This window comes from Mytilus californianus, unplaced genomic scaffold (assembly GCF_021869535.1).
Source record: "Mytilus californianus isolate M0D057914Y unplaced genomic scaffold, xbMytCali1.0.p SCAF_7, whole genome shotgun sequence".
Lineage (NCBI taxonomy): Eukaryota > Metazoa > Mollusca > Bivalvia > Mytilida > Mytilidae > Mytilus > Mytilus californianus.
Window position 1 is genome coordinate 115147402 of NW_026262723.1, and position 22917 is coordinate 115170318.

At 32.2% G+C, this 22917-nt stretch overlaps 1 protein-coding gene across 8 annotated transcripts in view; it reads right to left on the reverse strand.

Moving 5' to 3' along the window:
* Nucleotides 1–21945, reverse strand: part of LOC127709840 (sodium-dependent multivitamin transporter-like) — a 50553-nt gene extending 28608 nt beyond the window's left edge. For 4 of the 8 annotated variants that reach the window (XM_052215508.1, XM_052215510.1, XM_052215506.1 and 1 more), the window contains exons 1-9: nucleotides 21081–21945; nucleotides 11325–11390; nucleotides 10750–10801; nucleotides 8599–8666; nucleotides 6482–6636; nucleotides 5673–5813; nucleotides 4379–4508; nucleotides 3712–3800; nucleotides 1022–1137 (exon numbers count right to left, since the gene is read on the reverse strand). In XM_052215508.1, the coding sequence (XP_052071468.1) occupies nucleotides 1022–1137; nucleotides 3712–3800; nucleotides 4379–4508; nucleotides 5673–5813; nucleotides 6482–6636; nucleotides 8599–8666; nucleotides 10750–10801; nucleotides 11325–11390; nucleotides 21081–21452 (1189 nt within the window). In that variant the 5' untranslated portion in view covers nucleotides 21453–21945. The remainder of the gene's footprint in view (nucleotides 1–1021; nucleotides 1138–3711; nucleotides 3801–4378; nucleotides 4509–5672; nucleotides 5814–6481; nucleotides 6637–8598; nucleotides 8667–10749; nucleotides 10802–11324; nucleotides 11391–21080) is intronic. The other 4 variants (XM_052215504.1, XM_052215503.1, XM_052215502.1 and 1 more) reach the window with 4 other exon arrangements.
* Nucleotides 21946–22917: the final 972 nt, after the last annotated feature.

Sequence of the window (22917 nt, forward strand, 5' to 3'; positions counted from 1 at the left end):
CAACAAATCAACATAATCAGATATATTTCTATAAAATACACAAGGCTTGTTCCAAAACCAAACGTGATAAATTTAGGTTACACTGTGCATGTTACTCGTGTTTGTTATAATTTTGATCTGAATTTAATAATGACTGCATAACTTGTGCGGTTTTAATTTTATTGGAATGTCATTATATTTTGTTAGAAATTTCAAAATGGGCTGCGAAATGTTTTGGAAAAGTAAAAAAAAATTGCGAAGGAATATTTTCTGCAGTTTTTACTGTTTTACTGACTTGTATGCACCAATCCCATAAAAGACGTAGAATAAATAAAACGTAAAATACATAGACCCTGTGTGAATTAATTTGTAATTCAAAGAGCAGCAGAATACACCAGAACAATCATAACATTCACAAGATTGCAAAATGAAGTACATTTGTTGACAACTAGAAAAACGCCCCATGCAAAGCATAGGTAAATTTAGGTTACAGTATTTTATCGATGTTAATCTCGTAAATCGATTAAAAATAGACAAATCAAGGTAACAAACGAAGGTGTACAGGAATAGACCAAAATTAATCTCATTCGTGAAACATTTGTTTTCTAAATCTAAGATAATCACAATATCATAATTCTGTTCATTCGAAACAATGGAAAGTCGATTTACAAATTTTTAATTGTTTTTTTCTTCACGTGAAAAATGCATTTAAAGATGACATGTCTATGTAACCTGCTTTATCATATATTTTGCATTGTAATCATGCTTTAAATTACAGTTTAGTGACAATGAGCAAATAAATCTTGACCTAATATTCGATATGTATTCAAGTACATACTTGCATTGGACTTTTAAATTTTAAATTTTAAACCATATATTGTTTTTAGACAGTGATCAATTTATCAAGATTACCATGACATTGTCGCTATGATAATCATATCTGTAATATTTTAGACTCGAGCGACAAACTATCAAAACAATATGTATATATACTATTCTGTTTACTTTACCACTGCACATGAGACAAATTATATCAAAATACCTAGGATTTTAGAAACCATTGTAGCTTTTTCCTCTGACAAATCTGGAGCAAAATAACTTTTGACTACATCTTGCAATACCACTGCTGACAGAGAGTTCAAACCAGAAGATACAGTGCTGAAATATAAAAGAAAAGATTTAAATACAAACGCCTTCAGACATTTCTTTAGCTCGTAAACTGACCGCATTTTGGTATACATGGCATCGTTAGAACTTTGAAGATCAAAGATCTATATCGAGAAGAAAATCTTACACTTCGCAAAATAGCTTCGGAGGCAGCAAATTTATAAATGGTTATCTTTATATACGATAATTGGCTCATAGTAAAACAAACACCATTCTCAAGCAAGATTCTAAATAAAATCATCAAAGATACCAGGATTAAAACTTTGTACCCCAGACGCACGTTTCGTTTACAAAAGATTAATCAGTGCGCTCAAATAAAAAAAGTTAAAAGGCCAAATAAAGTACAAAGTTGAAGAGCATTGAAATCCCACAATTCTGAAAGTTTTTTTTCAAATACAGCAAGGCATTTTATTTCTGGGGAAGAAAATCCTTAGTAATTCGAATAATTCAAAATTCAAAAGAGATACACCGACAATAATAAAACTTAAAAGAATTCAATCGCTCATTTGGCTAATTTACCCCTTAATTGCCAAAGAGAAAATTTTAGCTTAGGGGTTCATTTATTATAGAGAACTTTGATTACATTTCCCTCCGAAGTTTGGTTCTCATTGGTTAAGCAGTTTCAGTTATGTGTTACCATTGCCACAGTACCTGCGTCTTGATTGACTTTTTCATCATGATCATTGTTCATAAAGTCCCTTCTAATTGTCTATGAAGTAATGTTTAAAAAAAATGGAAGTTTCAGAACAAATAATTGAAGTTGATCTGCAGCCATGTTCTTCATCCAGATTGCATCTAATGGAAAGATTGTAGTTGAATTTTCATACAAAATCTTTCTATGCTTGTTTTTTTTAGTGATGATGAAAACGTGATTTCCTAAAGGTTTCAAACTGTAATTGTATCTAGGTACCTCACTTTCTTTTTTCTTGACTCAATCAACATTGAATTAAGACCCCCTTGGAAAGCGTTTCTCTCAATCAATCTTATCAATTCATTAAATTTTAAAACCATTTGCCTTGTACAGGTGGAAACTTTTAAAAATTTACATCAGAATTGTATCTCGTGGCTATGTTAATCATTCAATAAAAACCAAATGAGTATTCTTTGTAGAGAACATTCCTTTCGCCACCCTTGACAAGTTTGGTTAAAATTGACATACAGTTTTTACGTAGAAGATGAAAATCTGAATTTAAATTAATAAGCGAACTATGTGCGACCGATATAGCATTGTTTGGCACTCTAATGGCATTAGCTTAGGATCGTTAATGGAGGATCTTCCAATTTCTAATCCCTAAAAACATGGGGAAGATTTTTGGCCACTAGAATACAATATTGGCTGTTTTGTCATGTTTTTAATTTTATCAAAAGGAAAGGAGGACCATTTGTGAAAGACTTCCAATAAATGAAACCTGCAAAGGCAGGTTTAAATTAAATGAGTGTTTTAGAAAAGATGACGAACATGTGAAAAGTATTTGGACAATGGACGCCGACTACAGACGCAAGTGATAGCAATAATCAATGCAAATGACCAAAAGGGTCAAATGAGATATTAATTAAAAAATAAAATGAAAATGAAAATAACGAAACAAACTAATGATTAAAAATGCATATCAACGTATACATTTATTCTAAAACCAGTTGTTGGCATGATACGGGTTATGTTTTTCTCGTATATTTTATGATGGTATGATACTAAATCCCTAACTGGAGGGGTTGTGCTTGATTTTCATATGATGAAGACATAATCTTTCAATCAGTTTAATTGAGGTCTGGAGCTGGCATGTCAGTAATTGCTAGTAGTCCTTTATTAATTTATGATGATCATTGTCATTTTGCTTAGCTATTCTAACATCGGACTCAGACTTCTTTTAAACCGAGTTTTACTGTGCGTATTGCTATGTGTTTGTTTATTCTACTTTGGCTAGAGGTATAGGGGAGGGTTGAGAATTCACAAAACATGTTTAACCCTTACGCATTTTTGCGCCTGTCCCAAGCCAGGAACCTCTGGCCTTTGTTAGTCTTGTATGTTTTTTTTTAATTTTGGTTCATCTATATGTTTTGGAGTTTAGTGTGACATCCATTTTCTCTGAACTAGTACACATTTTTGTTTAGGGGCCAGCTGAAGCCTTCGGGTGCGGGATTTTCTCGCTGTGTTGAAGACCCATTGGTGGCCTTGGGCTGTTTTCTGCTCTTTGACACATTCCCCGTTTCCATTCTCAGTATATATGAGAAATGAGCAGCATACCCAACAGCAAACCATGTGGCACCGCTACCTGCTTTACATACTATTTCAAAATCGTGACTGACTAGTTTTCTGGTTCATTTCGTTTGGCCACATAATAAAATCGTCTGACATACCAATCATTTAGAGAATAAGCGTCTTTGTTATGCCTCACTTTTAGTTCTCATGTTATAATTTTTTTTTCACTGGACTAGCATTTCTTTAAATTAACGTTCGTAATTGTCCCATGTGATCTTGAAGCCTCCTTGTATTACTTAAACGAATTGGTAAACTATTTTTCGACTTGCATTTATGTGTATTTAAAATATTCACAAAAATAATACCTCAATGCTCCACTGAAGAGAGAGGCCACAAACAATCCTGGAAAACCTGGTAGTCTGCCAAGAACGTCCATTACGAATAAAGGTAAAAGCTAAAAAAACAAAAAAAAGAAGGAAATAATCAAAATTCTTGATGAATGTATTGTTTTCATAATTTTATTTCTGATCATTGAAATGGAGCCTGTAAACTAGTGTCCTAGAAATCGATATACATACACACTGTAATTAGTCATCGTTTTTGTTACTTAATTGTATTTCATATTTAGATCCCCAAACGGAACTGCATGTTGACTTCTATCTGTCTTTTCTGTTTTTGCTGGGTTGCTGTTTCATTAACGTACGGATATCACACATCTTATTTCAAACATATTTCACTTATTTTAGATAAATTTGTGATAGCACTAAAAATTAAAATCAACAAAACATTTGAAAAAAATCTTCTAATGGACGAACTAAATTCGGACTTAAGATTACATGAAAAACACAATATTTTTCTTGACAAGTAGACCATATTAAACTTTTAAGATTTTCTAAAAAAAATTAATCAAACCAACGTCATAACGAATCAGAAGATTTTATCAAGCTTTCATATCCCAAAAAAATTACAATACTTCACCTATTCAGAAGTTGCGATTTATCTTTAAACAATTTATGATAAGTAATTCCTTACCTGATCAGAACTTGTTATTGATCCATATTTAAACGGATCACAGTGACTGTACAAACCAAAGACAACCATACCAATCAGACAACACAGGTATAAAATAAAACATAGTCCTGGGAAATTCAACCACATTGCTCTGAAAAACAAAAACCATAGTCAACAATACGCATCAGACAACTCAAGTATATGAAAAAATATAGTCCTAGGAAGTTCAAACACAATGCTCTAAAAACACGAACCATAGTAAACAGTACCAATCAGAAAACACAAGTACTAAGTATATGATAAAACATAGTCCTCGGAAGTTAGATTACAATGCTCTAAAACATAGACAACCAAACCAAACAAACAGCAAATGTATAGAATGAATTATAATCATTGGAAGTTCAATCACAATGCTCTGCGAAACACAAAACATAGACAACACTGTTAATTAAACAACAGAGGCATATGATAAAACATTATCATGGGAAGTTCAACCAGATTGATCAAACGAAATAATAATAAAGACAACAATACCACCCAGACAACACAAGATTATGATAAAACATAACCCTGGAAGAATCAACCACGTTCCTCCGAAAAACCATAGACCATTATACAATCATACCAATCTGACAACACAAGATTATGATAAAACATGCCATAGGAGATTCAACCACTTTGCTCTAAAAAAAACTATAGACTATTGTAACCACCAGACAATACAAGATAATGACAAAAAATAGAGAAGTTCAACAACATTGCTCTGCAAAACATACATCATGGACAACAATCTCAATCTGACAACACTTTTATGAGAAAAAACAAAGCCCTAGGAACACTAATCAATCAACAGAGGCATAACACATAATCCTGGGAAGTTCGACCACATTCCTCTGAAAAACATGAACTATAGTAAACAATACCAAACCCACAACACATTTATGGAAAATACAACAACATTGTCCTAGAAACATTGAAAAACATAAGAACAGAAAGCATTATATAAATCTATTACTATGTGAATACTCGTATTAAGCTCCACTTTCTTATTTCATGGATGAACTATATAACCTTCTATTGCCTAGGTGATGTTAAAAGGTTCCAAAAACTTAATTTCTATATCAGCAGATACAGTATTTCACCTGAATTTCAGTCATTTCAAGGATATATTCAGTTATGGGGGTGAAACATGCAAATTAAGGCGACAGTAGTTTACTGATGCTCAATCGAGGAGACCGGGTGCGTCGAAAGGGTAAGCGTCTACTGCATGCATCACCCAACATGTTAATCAACACTTAATACTGTTCAAACTTACATCTGAGCTTGCTTTAATGTCGGGCAAGTGCAACATCTTTGTACTTGAGCTTGATTTACTCCATAGATAGCAACCCAAGTAAATGCTCCACCAATTACTAGTGACCAAACACTGTGTCGAATAGCAGGATCTGGACTAAAACTAGGAAAAAAAAGAGAAACATGTAAAAAAACTAACCAATGGGAAACATTTATAAATTTTAATAGTGTTGTCGTTGTTTCAAATTGCAGAATAAAAACAAAAAAAATGAATATGAAGGTAAAATACAGATAGCAGTTAAAATCTAAGATTCAAGGTACAATAAGACACACATGGGATTGATAACAGTTGTAATAATATAAACAGAAAAATAAGGTCAGAATCGTGTTAGAGTAAAGCTATTATATACCTGCTAGTTAAGATTTGTTTTTACAGCATTCATTTTGAAGAGAACAATTTAGAGATACCTTACCTAACGCGTTATGCAATCAAAAATAACTTAATTTAAAAATCCGCAAATGTACATATCGATAAAAAGAAATATGGGTTCAATTTTTACTTCAAACAAATGCATTCTTGAAGTGTTAATCAACAAAATGTCAATGTTATTCTTAATTCATACTAACACAGACTTTGAAGGAGCACATGATAACATTTCGATTTTTTATTTAAACGGGATTTTATTTTATAATTGATTGTGTGCTGGAATTTGATCATTTCAGTCTTGTACTTTTGGCTTATATGTCGCAGAGTCGCTCCCGTGCTCTTTCCTGATCGGAGAAAAAGGAAAAGGAAAATATATTCAAATGCTTGAATATCTTGATACTAACTCATCAAAATAAACTCTTCCACTGTCATAAGCAGCTTGCCATGCTTCGCCGAAGCCACCAACTTCTATGCTTCCTTTTATCAGAATTGCTATCAGACCAGTAAACATTATAATAACTTGAAATGAGTCGGTGATCAATACTGCTTTCATTCCACCCTAAAGTCAAAATAAAAAAAAAATATTACATTAACGGCACCAATTTTACTGCACTAGATTTGCATTTCGACAATAAATGTTTCTTCAGTGATGCTCGAGGCTAAAATATTTGAAAATCGAAAACATATACAAACTTCCGAGAACTGAACAAAGCAAAAAGGAACTAAAGTTTACTCAAATCCGGACAAAGAATCAGAACTTTGCATGATGTAGATATATTCAGCTATTCAAGATGGTTCCAAAACTGTATAACAAAAAATGAAAATCAAACAATATCCGCATTTTCATGCACCGGGGCTGAGGATAATAACAAGTGAAATTCTAAGAAACAGCTTTTTAATTGAAAAACATAAAATAGGAAAATAGCTATACAGTGTAAAACTAATTTTCTTTGTCAACTTGAACGAAGGTTGATTTATGCTACTATATATGTTATTCGGGATCTTCTTGTGTTTTATATCATCTGATTCCGGCGAAGAGAGTATAGGTCACTGACAGGCAATATGAGCCATTATATAATGTGAAGCCCGAATAACAATTATACCATATTGGAGTGTCCTGGTTTCAACATAAAATACCATTCTGGATTTCGTTTTTATTCAAATGGAATATGGCTTCATATCACCAGTCAAGTTAACCAATCAAATTACAGGATTAGCTGTAATATTTAATTCCAATATAATATACGTCAATGACTGAGTTTTGAGACACAACTGAATAAAACCAAAAAAAAAACATCTAGAGGTCAACAACCCTTCTTGTACCTTCTTTTGGTATAGGTTTTATTTTTTTTTTCTTCTTCTCAAAGGTCCGGATTGGATACAAAACAAGCTTTGTGGGTTTGTTTTCAATCTGTTGTGAACTTATAAACGCAAATTTCAATGTCAGTGCATGTATCTAGACATTCAAACATTTCTTTTTAAATAAGGAAATGAAGTTAAACTTTTATATCTTCAAGGATAAAAATTATCACATATTGCGACAGCTTTCTGATAGAAATAGCCGTTTAACGAATTAACCCGAGTAGCAATAGGGCATTGTTTCAACACGGTAATAATAAAAAACAACCTTAATATTCATATGATAAAACCACTTTTTTCATACTTTTTTTAATGTATTTTCTGTTAACATGTAAAGATTTTATTCAATGTTAGAAGTCTCTTTCTTGCCAAAATAATTAATAAAAATAAAAGCATTTCAAAACTTGCCAACAAATCTCTTTTTATTTGGTAAATGGGAAATGAAGATAACGAAATTTTGACAGTAATTTGTGAATTATTAAAGGTTTTAAATGAAAACAGAAATAAAATCAGTTTGTCTTTCGTCATGTTTGTTTAGAGTTATAGATAAATATGATCATATATGCCTGTAGATTATTTATAATTAAGAAATAATAATAAAACAGAGGCTTTCTGTCTAGTAAAGGGTCCAGAGTAATAAACAATGGGTCGTATTATATATTTTCATTATTACAGATTACTTATTTCGTTTACTTTATTACTAGATGTTAATCAATAAAATCAAAACTAATCAACTTATACTTGTTTATTCTAATTTTATTTTATTTTCACATTATGTTTGAAAATTATTATCGTAATAATTCTGCTCATTCTGATCACCGCGATATGCAAATACACTATTTGTTGTTCTTGTTGTTTAAATGTGATCCATACTTTAAATTAGAGGAAACAGTAGTTTACCGATCTCAAAGTCTTATAAATTCTTTTAGAAGAAACAAAACAAGGTAGAAACTGTAACTGAGGGAATAGCTCTTTTAATATAACGTTCGTTTTACGTCTGGGCGTCACTAATAAAAGGACTAAAATATTCCAGATATTTAACGAGATATACGCCTACTTTTATTGATGTTAATAAGCACTAGACATAATCGTATTGGAAGTCAGTCAGATATCCGGATGAACATGATAAAACTATTCCAAATCTTAGTATAATGGTACTTACAAGAGAAGTATAAAGCGTACAGACAACTCCGACAGATATGACTGATCCCCATAGGGTAAACCCAGTCACTGCAATAGAGGTCAAAACATATGTTAAGAGTAGAAGGCATTTGGTCTCTTGTGGAGAGATGTCTCATTGGCAATAATACCACATCTTCTTATTTTTATATATATTGTCCACAAACTCAGAATTTTAGTATAAATAATAGTTCAGCTCTTAAACAAATATCAGTTGATCTCCTGAAAGACATGTTATTTACATTTATCAGGACTAACTGAATGTACTGATGTATAATGATATCTGACTTCGACACCTTCATATAAATTTCGTAGACTAGAGGGAAAAAATGGAAACAACACCTTATAAATGTCATGCGTCCGAAGCGCTTTTCTGAATCTGTCTTCATCAGGAACTCTCAATGCCGAATATTTGAAAGCCAAGGATGTATAAGAACCGAATCAGTTGAAGAGCTATATGAAAAAAAAACACCAAAAATAAAATAGCTACATCCATCTAAGGTCAATTTTGCCAGAGGAGTAACGTAGTGCACTGTTGTAGGTGTCCGAATAAACAAATATTAAAAAGGAGACTGAAAAATTAAATTACAATAAAATGATAAGGCGACAATTGATCATGTACATGTTACCAGTAACTATGTCGTAAGGATTTAACGTAAAAGGCTGTTGGTTTGTACTTGCCATATGTCGGATACCACAAGTGTAGCAGTATCTGCTACCCTTTCGGAGCACTTGCGATCTTTCCTGGTTTTTTGGGTTCGCATTGCTCAGTTTTTAGTTTTCTGTGTAACGTTTTGTGAACTGTTCTTTGTTTCAATGTCTTTTTCATTTTAGCAATGGAGTTGTCTGTTTTTCATGCGTATGATGATTCTTGTGTAGACGAAACGCGCAATTGGCGGAAAAAAATCAGCCGGGTATCATTGATGAGTTTTTTTCTAGACTTATTGCTCGCTTGTACCTTTCGTCAATTTTTCCTGCACAAGCAAATTATCCCAAAACTAACCCATTAGATCAAGTAAATATTTTGATGGGATTAAGTTATTTGATATACATACTTTTACAAATAATATCTCTCTATACAGGATGAGAAATCGAGGATGACTTAGTGTGCAGGTAAATATATTAAAATAAAATTGACAATGGATATTTGTGCGGATTTATCTTGATTTTAGGTTTCATATTCTATAATGCAGCTTAAGTTATATGAATTAAAAATTTTAAATCATATTAAATTAAAAAAAAAACAAGGAAAATTTTAAACTGAAACTACTGTTGTGGGGCCTGCAAAATGTGCTATGCACTTGTATTCATATCCCTCACAGCTTACAGGATTTAATACAGTAATGAGTTTGCATGTATATTCCACTGGGATATCACCAGCCCAAAACACAGCACTTCTGTGTGGACGTGAAAAATTATTGATACGGTAATTTTCTGTAAATTTACTGCTTATGAAATATTGAATATTCGAAACACTAATGTTTTTCTAACCCCAGGTATAGGTGCCCTTAGTCGTAATTCGCAAATGTTTTTGTTTTTCGATGCTCGTCAAATTTTCATTTGATTTAATTGGCTGTCCAACTGTTTTAATTCCAGCGCAATTGATGAGTCTCGTGTGGATGAAACGCTATTTAGGCGTATTAAATTACAAGCCTGGTAGTTTCTTATGTATATTATTATTATTTTCAAGAATTTTGCGCCACCAGTTGAAACAAAATACAATAGATGTTCATGGTAAATACATTTTATTGAACAAGATTTCATCCTCGAGAATTTTATTTACCTGCTTTTGAGAACAAAACATTGGAACATGTTTACATATGTCAGTAGCAGTGTACCATGTTTCTCACATCGAATAATGCTCTCTCACTGTCAAGTGATTTTTTAAGATACTAGTATGCAATTAATATAAAAATAAGAAGATATGGTATGATTGCCAATGAGACAATTCTCAACCACAGACCAAATGAGTTACTTTCAGGTTAAACTTAATAGTTCACAACATTTATTTTCAAAACAGATATTAAGTGACCTTACTCCGAATTAAGAGATACAATGACTAAATACAATTCAGTTTGCGGAAAAATGAAATGAGTGAAATATACGATAACTGAAAACCCTACACATTTCTTACCTGCATATAAAGCAAGTGATGGAGCATACAGAACAAGCGCCATATACAACAACTGAAAAACAAACGGAATCATTTACAGATGTACGTTAGATCATGGATATTACTCAAGTTCTATTTGAACCAAAAATGGTATTAAGTTTCTTATAAACTGCAATATACATGTTATATCAATAAATTTACGAAATGAATACATGGTTTAATCACTACTACTAAATACTGGTAGTTAGACTAGATGGTAAACATTTGTATTTTTTAAGCAATTCATATTCGCAAGCTTATATTATATCACAGCAGCACCATACTCTTATCTAATCTCCCAGATGTAGTGTTGTATCATAAATTTATAAAATAGTGGTAGAGATGAAATATAAAAGAAAATTCGTTTAAAATCTTAAAGATAACCTATGATATCGGTCGTGGTTCTTTATTACTGTTAAATTTAAAAGTTTATCAAACTCATCAAAGTTACAAGGCTTAAAATGTTGTACGCCAAACGCGCGTTTCGTCTACTAAAGACTCATCAGTGACCGTTCTCATTATATCATTATATTAGAGTTTATGTTTACGTTACTTACCATTTGTATAGAAAATGTCATAGAACCAGCTGTCCGTACGCCCTTACTGAAACGATGCTCCAAATACTAAAAAGATACAAACAAAACATATATTTACAAAATTACTTTAAAACTTAAGTTCCAACTCCCTAAGGCAAGTTGACCTTAAATAAATTGAACTATTCTTTATATGTTCCTGTTGGTCGTATAGCCATCAACATTTCTACCCTGGCTTTAAAATGATTGGGTTTGAGCGTACCAGATGAAGGTTACAAATGAAAACAACACATTATTAATTTCATGCATCCGAAGCGCTTTCCTGGATTAACCTTCATCAGGAACGCTTAAAGTCGAATATTTGAAAGCCAATGATGTATAAGAATCGAAACAGTTGAAGTGCAAAATAACCAAAAAGGATCTTAAAAAAATAGCCAAAACCATCTAAGGCAAACTTTGCCTGAGGGAGTCGAAACCTTAGTTTCTTTATAATTCTAAATTTATAAACGGGCAGTTTCAGATAGGTTTGTAATAAATTATGTCAGTTTCTACCAAAGTACTGACTACTGAGCTGATGATACCCTCGAGGACTGATAGTCCACTAGCAGAGGTATCGACCCAGTGATGTATAAAATGAAAACAATACTTTATAAATTTCATGCGTCTGAAGCGCTTTTCTTGATTTACCTTCATCAGAAACGCTCAAAGCAAAATATTTAAAAGCCAAGGATGTATATGAACCGAAACAGTTCTAGAAAAGTGCTTTGGACGCGCAAAATTTATAAAGTGCTATAGTCATTAAAAATTTAACTAGACGTCCTTACGTCCTTACTGAAACGATGCTCCAAATACTACAAGGAAATATAAAAAGGTACGGAGTGCTTCGCAGTATCAATATTACGTCATATTTTGTGTTTGTTGTTATCTTTTATTTTGGTTTCAGCCTCTGAAACATTATCCTTATCTATATGACACCAAAAGAAACCTTACAGGGAACGGGCTTTTGAAGCAAAGATAGGCACCATCCTTTCCGAAGGTCACGAATTAGGTTAGTAGATAGTGAACAAACAAATTAACATGCAATAGTCAAAAGCCAATAGTAAAAACATAAAAAAGCGTAATCATCAGACCTAGGACAGACACGCGATATCATTAATTCTGAAATGTTTTTACTCTCTCTAATGAATTAAATTGTTTCAGGTAAAAATTACACGCTCGACTTCATCGTCACTTAAAGATGCTTTAAATTAAGGGTATCTAACATAACAAATTTGATGACCTAAAGTTGTCTCATTGGTAATCATACCACATCTTCTTATTTCTATATGGGAACAGACGTCCGGCTAAGGTTTAACCTCCTCCAAATTCATATACATATACTTCAAAGGAAAACCATCAACCATTTATATATTTCCTCGGTTTCAGAATAAGCATGCGTGTTGTGTTGTTGAATTCTATGAGGGCATATTTCGGTACATACTTTTCAAGTTGTACAATATGATAGTTAAGTGTTCCTACACAAAAATGGAATGTTTACAACTAAATTAAAAAACGACTACGCAAACACATTTCCTAGAAATGAAGCTACGTAGATGGAGTATATATATAATTCCACGTCACGTGTAGCAAACCAAGGGCCAAGATCGTTATACTTTCTTTGTTTTTTGTTTTGTTTATATAATGTATTATATATGTAAATGTGTTATCAGCTATTACCGCGTAAAGACTAAATTCTGAATAACTCCTTCAGGTGACTTTTGCAGGGCAAAATTTGAGAGACTGTAGTGCATAAAGTTTAACTGTAAAAGAGAGGAGAAAGATATCAAAGGGATAATCAACCCAAGAAGTAAAAAACAAACTGCCAATGTCATGGCAAAAAAAAGAAAAAACTACTAAAAGATAAATATCAGTATTGTAGCAGCATTCATTAGTTTGATTGGTAAAAATACTTGTTTTTGGTTGAAAGATAACGACGAGCAAATATAAGATAATCTACCCTCGATGCAACATGTTCAACAAAACTATGGACATAAATGTTTTATTAGTATTTAAATCTCAAACCTAAACCCATGTTCTTAGTCTGTGGTCAACATGTCATACAAATTGGTGTTCAACTGAAGCCTATTCGGTCATTGTATATCTTGTATAAATAAGACGTTGACCAGTATAATTGTAGTTATAGACATCAAATATCTATTTTCCATCTATTAAGTTAAAAAATGAAACTTTAAAAGCTAATTTCTCAATCGAAACCTTCTATACGACAAAAAGAAGAAAATTTAGCAAACCACAAGTCTACAAAGAAATAGATCTATTTAAACTTTCGAAACCATGTTGTGGTAATCATTCGATTAATATGTACTTATGATACATAATGAAAAAAAAACTATTCTGAGGAAGCCCAAAATATATACAAAATAAAGTTTAACATTTTCGTTTGATAAAATGACGCAGCATTTAAATAACATTATTTTGTTGATAAAGAAAACTTTACTGTTAGTGGTTACCAAATAATTAACATGTTTTATTTGTATTTTTTAACATACATACTGCCAATTCGTCTCTAGATTATTTATTTTCGTTCATGTAAGCTATCGATAGCGCAACTAATTTTAGTAAATATTTGATATCAACCTTACTACGATAAATTATAACTTAACAATTGTTCACAGATATTTTAACAGATATATCTTTCTACATAGATCTTTGACCTATTACATCTATGGTTACTTCTTTCAGATTTAATTCTGTATTCATATGAAGTAACCATCATTTTAGGATATTAGAAAGAAAACTAGACTCTAAAGAGCCTGTGTCGCTCACCTAGGTCTATGTACCGACTCAACAAAGGACACTCTCATTGAAGACGAGAATAGAATTCATGACAAAAATCTCTTTTATGTTGATCTTGTATTGCTGATCGTTTTGTCTGTTTAATTTCTCTCTATCTTCTTAATTTTTGCTCAAAACACAAAAGAGGGTAAAAAAAAATGCCCATTTAAGGTCAAGTTACAGTAAATGGGCTATTTCACAGATTTTCTTAAAATTTTGCATACACCTTTGGCTCGTTGAACTTTAACTGAAAATCGAAAAAATAATGCCTTTATCTCTAGTTCAACGAGCCAAAGTTGTAGGCAAAATTTTAGAAAAAAACTGTGACATAGCCCAGTTACTGTTCCTTGACCTTAAGGGCAATCACTCCAATAAAGAGTGGCAATCTAATAACTATATCGGCAAAATTTGACTTGTTTGTAGATCTTACCTTGCTGATCTTTTTTTTATTTAAAGTTTCTATTTATCTATTATATTTTTTATCATATAAGGCAAAACGCAAAAAAATTAGTAAAAATTGACATTAAAGGCAATAACTCCAATAAGGAGTCGTCGGACAATTTCCGCCATTTGTCTAAATTGACGATCTTGTCTTGATTATCATTTTTGCTTATTTGAGTTTCTATCTATCTATTATAATTCTTAAGATATAAGGCAAAAACGCAAAAAAATGGTAAAAACGTCATCACAGGGCAATAACACTAATACGGAGTCGACTGACGATTTCAATCATAAGACTTATTTGTAGATCTTGTCTTGCTGATCATTTTTGCAATTTAAATTTTCTCTGAATCTATTATAGTTTTCAAGATAATAGGCAAAAATAAAAAAAAATGGTAAAATTTGTCATTTAAGGGTAGTAACTCCTATAAAAAGATACCAGAGGGACAGTCAAACTCACAGATCGAATACAAACTGACAACGCCATGGCCAAAAATAAAAAAACAAACAGACAAATAATAGTACAGATGACACAACTTAGAAAACTAAAGACTAAGCAACACGAACCCCACCAAAAACTGGGGGTGATCTCAGGTGCTCCGGAAGGGTAAGCAGATCCTGCTTCACATGTGGCACCCGTAGTGTTGCTTATGTTATTACAAATCCGGTAAATAGTCTAATTCGGTAGGTCACATTCGTGAAAAGGGAAGGGTATTGTAGTTACGACATAAGGAACATATCCGATATCATCTGTGAAACGGTTATTCCATAACGGTCAACCAACTCGTGATGGCGTCCGTAAAATTTACGAAGGGATGATTTCAACTTCACCATTTGGAACTCTTGGTTTAATAGCTTCCTTGTTAGCAGCAATCCTCTATCAAGGAAATCGTGATAGGAAATACAAGCCCGGGAATATCGTATCAATTGGGAGATATATACTCCGTATGCAGGCGCTGCTGGAATGTTGCTACATAGAAATGGAAAGTTCACAATTGGGAAGCTGAAATCATCTCTTTTGTAATAAAGTTTTGTTTTCAACCGACCCTCATTGTCAATTTCTAGATGTAAGTCAAGATATGAGGCAGACTTAACTGTATCTGTAGTATCCTTTATCTCTAGTTCGATGGGATAGATTCGTTCAACATAGTCACCAAATTTTGTATTATTTAGTGAGAGAACATCATCTATATAGCGGAATAAGAATTCCCCTAACAGTTTTACTGTAATTAGGCAATTGGTAGAGCTCAACATACTGAACATTTATGCCCTTGTCAGATCTTCTCTATTTAGTATGGTTTTCGAAATATTAAACCAAACTTGCATGCTACCTCTATGTTCTATTTTTAGCCATGTCGGCCAACTTGGTTGGCAGGCGGGGTCGTCGGACACATTTTTTAAACTAGATACCCTTAAGATGATCGTGGTGGCCCAGTTGTTTCAGAGGAGAAGATTCTTTTAAAAGTTAACGGACGCGGACGCCAAGTGATGAGAAAAGCTCACTTGGTCCTTTGGGCCAGGTGAGCTAAAAAGGAATACTACTTTAAATTCAACTTTAACAATATGTAGGATACACTATCTTTGAAAAGTTGATAGATCTATTTTTGCTACAATTGTAAAACAATAATGACAGAACAAAAAAAAACAGTATGCATGAAAAGTGAACAGCAAACCAAACTAAATCTTTAATTCGAATATAGAAGTAAACAAATTGTGTGTGAACATGTAAAATTGTAGCATAACAAGGCCACTTTAACAGTAAGGTCAAATAGATATTCCAAAAAATTAAAGATATGAGTATACCTCCTTCATTATATTAGTATAAATAAGGACACGTGTTAGGAGTGTCAATAAGAAAACTATCAACCAGAGACCACAGGACGAGGGTGTAAATTCAACAATGATTCAGTAAAAAGCAATGCAAAATATTTACCTTTCTTATCTATAATATATTAAAGCTGATAAGTAATAATACATATACACCCTAAAAAGTCATAACACATATCAAGCTTCCTTGAAAAGTTATCACTTTATACATATAAGGAGATGTGATATGATTGCCAATGAGACAACTATCCACCTAATAACGTCTGATTTCGATTCAGTTTAGAAGTAGCAGATAACATATCTAGAACCGGTTGAAGTAAATAGGTCTGTCTGACTATTTATTATCTTCTCGGCATTGAAAAAAAGGTTTTAAAGGTACTCCCACAAAAGCAAATTTATAAGCGATGGTACCAATTCAAAATTTCAAACGTTTTACATCTTAATGTTTTAACAAGTTATATTCCACAGTCTGTGTTGTGACACTAAGTCCTATGTAATAAGAATTAGAACACATTTTGATTTTTAAACAGTAACCGACGTTGAAATCAATAGATATAAACGAAGGTACTTGTACTATGAAAATGAAGAAGTTACCGGCAATCAAAAACAATAAGTTCAGGGGAGACAAACAGCACTATGTCAAAAGAAAAACAACAAGTCCAGGCAAGACAAACAGCACTATGTCAAAAGAAAAACAACAAGTCCAGGCAAGACAAACAGCACTATGTCAAAAGAAAAACAACAAGTCCAGGAAAGACAAACAGCACTATGTCAAAAGAAAAACAACAAGTCCAGGCAAGACAAACAGCACTATGTCAAAAGAAAAACAACAAGTCCAGGCAAGACAAACAGCACTATGTCAAAAGAAAAATAACAAGTCCAGGAAAGACAAACAGCACTATGTCAAAAGAAAAACAACAAGTCCAGGAAAGACAAACAACACTATGTCAAAAGAAAAACAACAAGTCCAGGAAAGACAAACAGCACTATGTCAAAAGATAATAACTAGCAGACAAACAGACAAACAAAAGTCCACAAAGTAAGAGCATAAATGCTAAAGACGTTTGAATCTTTTGTATGAGTATATTTGTACCTGCATACATTAATAAATGTGTAACCTTTAATTCATTATATAAATGGTGTTACATGATGATGTAACATTAATCAAATTTATTTTCAATTCTAAAGATTTGTGACTGTGTTTTTTATGCACCATTGACATAAATTCATCGTATAGTTTGAATATGTTATGTCATTTTGCAAACTACATGTGTACTTGAAGAAATCTGTTACGTTTTGTATGCTATACATGGGAAGTCTTAAGAAGTCAAAATTATTTTTAAACACAAAAAAAATCAATTAAATGCTCACATTGAATTAAAAATATATTAAAATGAACAAATTTAGCCAGAAATAAACGTTTACCTGAAATGAAACCCTGGATACATAATATTTTTGGATCAAAATGCATTAATTTTAGCATACTTTTCAACAAGGCAAAAATAAGCGCAACAATCGTCTCAACGAAAGGTATCAAAGTCATTTATACGTTTTGGCAAATACCATGCACGACTGATATGGTAAAGAAACGGGCCTTGTGCAAATACCACAGCAATGGTGAAATTTGAACGAAATTTATCGAATATTAGAATAAAAACTAATTAAAAAAATACCAGTTAACGACCAACCAAAGTTCATGATATATATCAAGATGTAATTAAGAAGTTGATTACCTTTTAATAAATATCCTTGATTTTTGATTGGTTGATAGCTAAGTACATTTTCATGAATTTTCAAATATTTATTTAGACAAATTTCGTTCATATCAGTCTTTGGCAGAAACTTTGCCTAACGGCTCTTGACTACATACCCCCTTTAAATATGGAATATCTGTTCAAAATATATACATTTTACCTTAGCAAGTAAGTTTTCAAAATGACTTGATAGGCATTTTCTCTCAGTATAGACTTTTTTGATATTCGATAAACCGATTTAGACTAGGAACCCTATATTCCCCTATTCCTCGTTGCAGGTCAAATTTTAAAATAAAAATACGAAAATAAATCAAAGATATTACTCATGTGGTTATGAAATGTACGATATACTATATCTGTTATCATAAAAGAAAAATAACAAATCGAATTTTGTATGTAATCATGTAGTCGATGTGAATACACGTAATACATTTAAAAAAGAAACCTGCTGCATTTTTATGCACCTGTCCTAAGTCAGGAGCCTGTTGTTCAGTGGTTGTCGTTTGTTGATGTGGTTTATATGTGTTTCTCGTTTCTCATTTTTTATATAGATGAGACCGTTGGTTTTCCTGTTTGAATTGTTTTACACTAGTCATTTTGGGCCCTTTATAGCTTGCTGTTCGGTGTGAGCCAATGCTCCGTATTGAAGGCCGTACTTTGACCTATATAGTTGTAATTTTTTATACATTGTGACTTGGATGGAGAGTTGTCTCATTGGCACTCATACCACATCTTCTTATTTATACTGATAATAACGTCATTTAAAAATGAATTTCAAATTCGTAATTTAAATTTCAATGTATCAGTATAATAATATCATATTCAATTTCAAATTTAAAATACATAAACAATGATAACATTGTTGACAAAAAAATTGTAAATTATATCAAATTCATTTAAATATTCAAGGGGTTTCCAAAAATTCCCCGAGAAAACTACCTTTGGTAACAGTATACACACAGTGTGATTCTAGATAACTGTGTTTACACATATACGTGCATTACTTCCTAGTAAGTACATAGGAAATGGACATCCTGTTTCAACCGCTGAAATCCGTAATTAAAACTCTTGAATTATCAGAATATACAACGAGTCCAAGTATCGAGTGAACATAACTGTAATTATAACTTTTACTTGGAAATGTGCAGTAAATGACATATAATCATTTGGTGCATCTTGTGTGTAAACGTGTTACATATGTCTATAAAAGATAACTATAAGTTAATTATTCTTAAACAACTGATGATGAAATCGTCCTCTGTTAATGGCCTTCGTCAAGCCACCAAGACCTACCGACCATCCAGGAAATAAAGATACACTCATTATAAACCGATCTACAGCTAACGCTAATTTTTAACATCAATAAAACATTGTTTGTGGTAAAAGTTTAATCTAACAAACTACACTTAAGTTTATAATGTCTTTAATTCGCAGCAAATATTGATTTAGGATATCTAAATGAGCCCTTTAAGGTCCTAATTTTATGATTCTCAATATACTATTTGTGTTTATTTTCCCTCCTTCCAGAAAGTGAACGCAAAACAAAGAAATACACAATGTTGGCCTCACATATAGGATCTGCTTGCCCTTCCAGATCACCTGAGATGAACCCTGGTTTTTAGTTGGGTTCGTGTTCCTCGGTATTACGTTTTCTGAGTTGTGTTTTGTACTTTTGGTCGTTTTTTGTTTGTCGTTGTCAGTTTGTCATTTTATTAGAATAATAATGGTCTATACGCAGTTAAATTTATTTCATGTTTGAACTGATACAAATATTTTAATTCAATTTGACTTTTACAAAGAAATGCATTGTAACCAATGGTTACAATCGTTGTGGTCTGAGGCCTACTGTCCATTATTTTTTGTTAGATCCTGTTATCTTTCTTTGTATTATTCAATATTGATGTAAACATTCCATAGAGGTTATAATTCACGGCGTACCTTATCAAATGTTGTAAAAGAGAAACAGATAAAACGACTCTAAATGTCATTTGAACAACTTTTAAAATTATTTTCAATCTTTATAGAATGTATTATGAAGAAGGAGTTAATTGCACAAAATATCAATTTTCTGACATAACCAAAAAGTTTCCACAATGCCAAACTGCATAACTTATCAATGTCAGAGGCCGAATGCGAAAAAAAGTTCATTTTTGATAAAAAAACAGTAAAATGACAAGTTTGAAAAGTGGAAAACAAAGTTGAAAAATTTGTTGAAGTTTTTGACAGTGTTGCGGATACATGCAATGTTTAGAGACAACCTTTATGACAAAAGCGATGATTTTAGCTTCCAATAATCCAATTTTCCTTTCCTTAGTGCCAATGCACTTGCATCACATGGGTGTGGGTACACTTGAACTACTAGGGTGTTCAACCATGAGGGTTTCGCACGATCGGGTACACTTGTCACATCTTGTTTACCTCATGTAAAAATACATCCTTGACAGAAAAAAGTCATTGTCAAATAGATTCAACCACATGAACTAAGTCATTGTTAAATAAATTCAGTCGGATAACTAAATAGAATAATGATGTATGAATGCTAATCCGCAACAATTATATATGGAACACCTTAGTATATTTGTGTTAAACACCTAGAGGTCACCGTAAGGCTGGGAGAAAATGCAATGGTTCATTTCTTTAAGTACATTGAAACTTATTAAAATTAACTCTTGTAAACCAAAGGTAAATACATACGTACGTTTTATTTTGATACAGATGTCGTTTGATTTCATGTGTCGTTGAATTGCGGTCTCATTGTCAAAATAAAATATATAAAAGGATTTACTTAAACTTTAACTTTAAGGTAATTGATGTATAATATAAACCTCGGATGTACTTTTAAGTTTGAGAATGTAAATTTAACATAAAGCTCTCAATAGTATGTATTACTGACGTTGAGGTGACAGAACGTAATTAATCCACTAACCTCGTATGCACTGGTGACCTTAAGGTTATAGAATACAGGCAGGAACACATGGGCAGCACCAAACACTACAAAGAAATAGGACAGTCCTATCCACCAATACATGGTTGTGTAGTTATACATCTCTCCTGGTGTACCAAGTAATGTGATGGCAGACATGAAACTGGCTAGTAGAGAAAGAGCCACAGGTATAGGACTCATGTTACCTCCAGCCATGAGAAATTCTTTAATGTTCTTCTTGCGTCTGTCTGCCCAGGCATAGTAAAATCCGATACTAGCAGATACAGCCAATGTCAGACCGAACAGAACATAATCCACAGTAGTAAATGTACGATTTTTGCCAGTTTGAAAACTGTAATAATTTTCTTTTAACATTTTGATATTATACTTTTCCCTTTTAAACAGGTGAAGTTCTCAATTATTAAACAAGCTCTGATAACGTTTTTTGTATAGGTGGTGTTATATTGGTATTATCAGGTATATCATCACAGGTAACACCGTTATAAATAATCATTGACACACGAAATAAAGTATTTTAACAAAATAACAGTTCTTGCAACAGAAGTAAATTTCAACTATTTTCAAAATTAGACAAGAAGTATATGAAATATTTGCAAGCTTCCTTTGTCACTTGATCGCTAAATACTCTACGTTTCATTTGAGGTTTTCATTTTTCTGACACATTTCTGAATGTAAACGTTTACTCCTGTTGAGATCAGTGGTGTAATTTCAACCAATACACAAGATTAAGTAAAACGTTCATGAAATGGAACCTATATTAAGGATTTCCCAGTATAAACATCCTTACTATAATATATGTACCGGTAATTTAATTAATGACATAAAATATGTACATCATATAGCCATCAGTCAAGTCATATTTGGTTTATATATATATATCTGTTGGATGAATAACACACACCTTTTATTCATGATGTAATAATTTCAATTGTTTAACCACTACTTTATAAGACATCATAAACGCCAACTCACTTTCACTTGTATAATGACAGTAAACCGAGTGGTCGGATTTCCTTCTGACATCATTTATTTTTTCTCGTAAACCAATGTATAACGGCCTTCAACCTTAAATGACTGGATTGCCATTTTTCCTTCCGAAGGTCGATGGCTTTTTACTGGCACTCCGGTTTCCTCCACCATTAAAAACTGATCGCTAAGATATAGCAATAGTGCTGAAAGTGGCGTAAAACGCAAAATATCAATCAATCAATCAAAGTATAATTGCACAGAGAATGAATTTAAACTCAGTTTCATCAGAACAGTATTACCATGATTACTAAAAAAGTGCCATGTTTCTATTAGTAAAACCAGATTATAAATAAAAAAGGGGGAAGGTAGCTATTACGGTAAATATGTACATTTAAGAAATAAAAAGAAGGAAATTTAAATTTAAATGCGTCATATAAATTGCTCTTTTCTCTCACAATAAAATGCTACATGTGCATGTCACAAAGATGCATGGAAGATTTAAATGGATTGATAAAAGTTATAAATAAATATCGCCAATATTTTCAAAAACTGTAAATAGAATATAGCAGCAATATAAAAACGTTAAACGTTTTAAACGACACTGATTCTTATTAGCAAAAATCATAAAAATGTTGGACGTTTTGATTTCGGAATCGCATTAAGGTGCACACCCTATCTGACAGCACTTTGTGTCTCATTCTATTTCAAGTTTATGCAATTTCCTGTTCATCCAATTCATAGATATTCCTGAAATTCAGAAAACGTATATAAATAAACTTCAACAGAAGTAATAATGAACTATGGTCGTCATTATCCAAGAAGCATATGAATATCCACAAGTTCTTCTCCT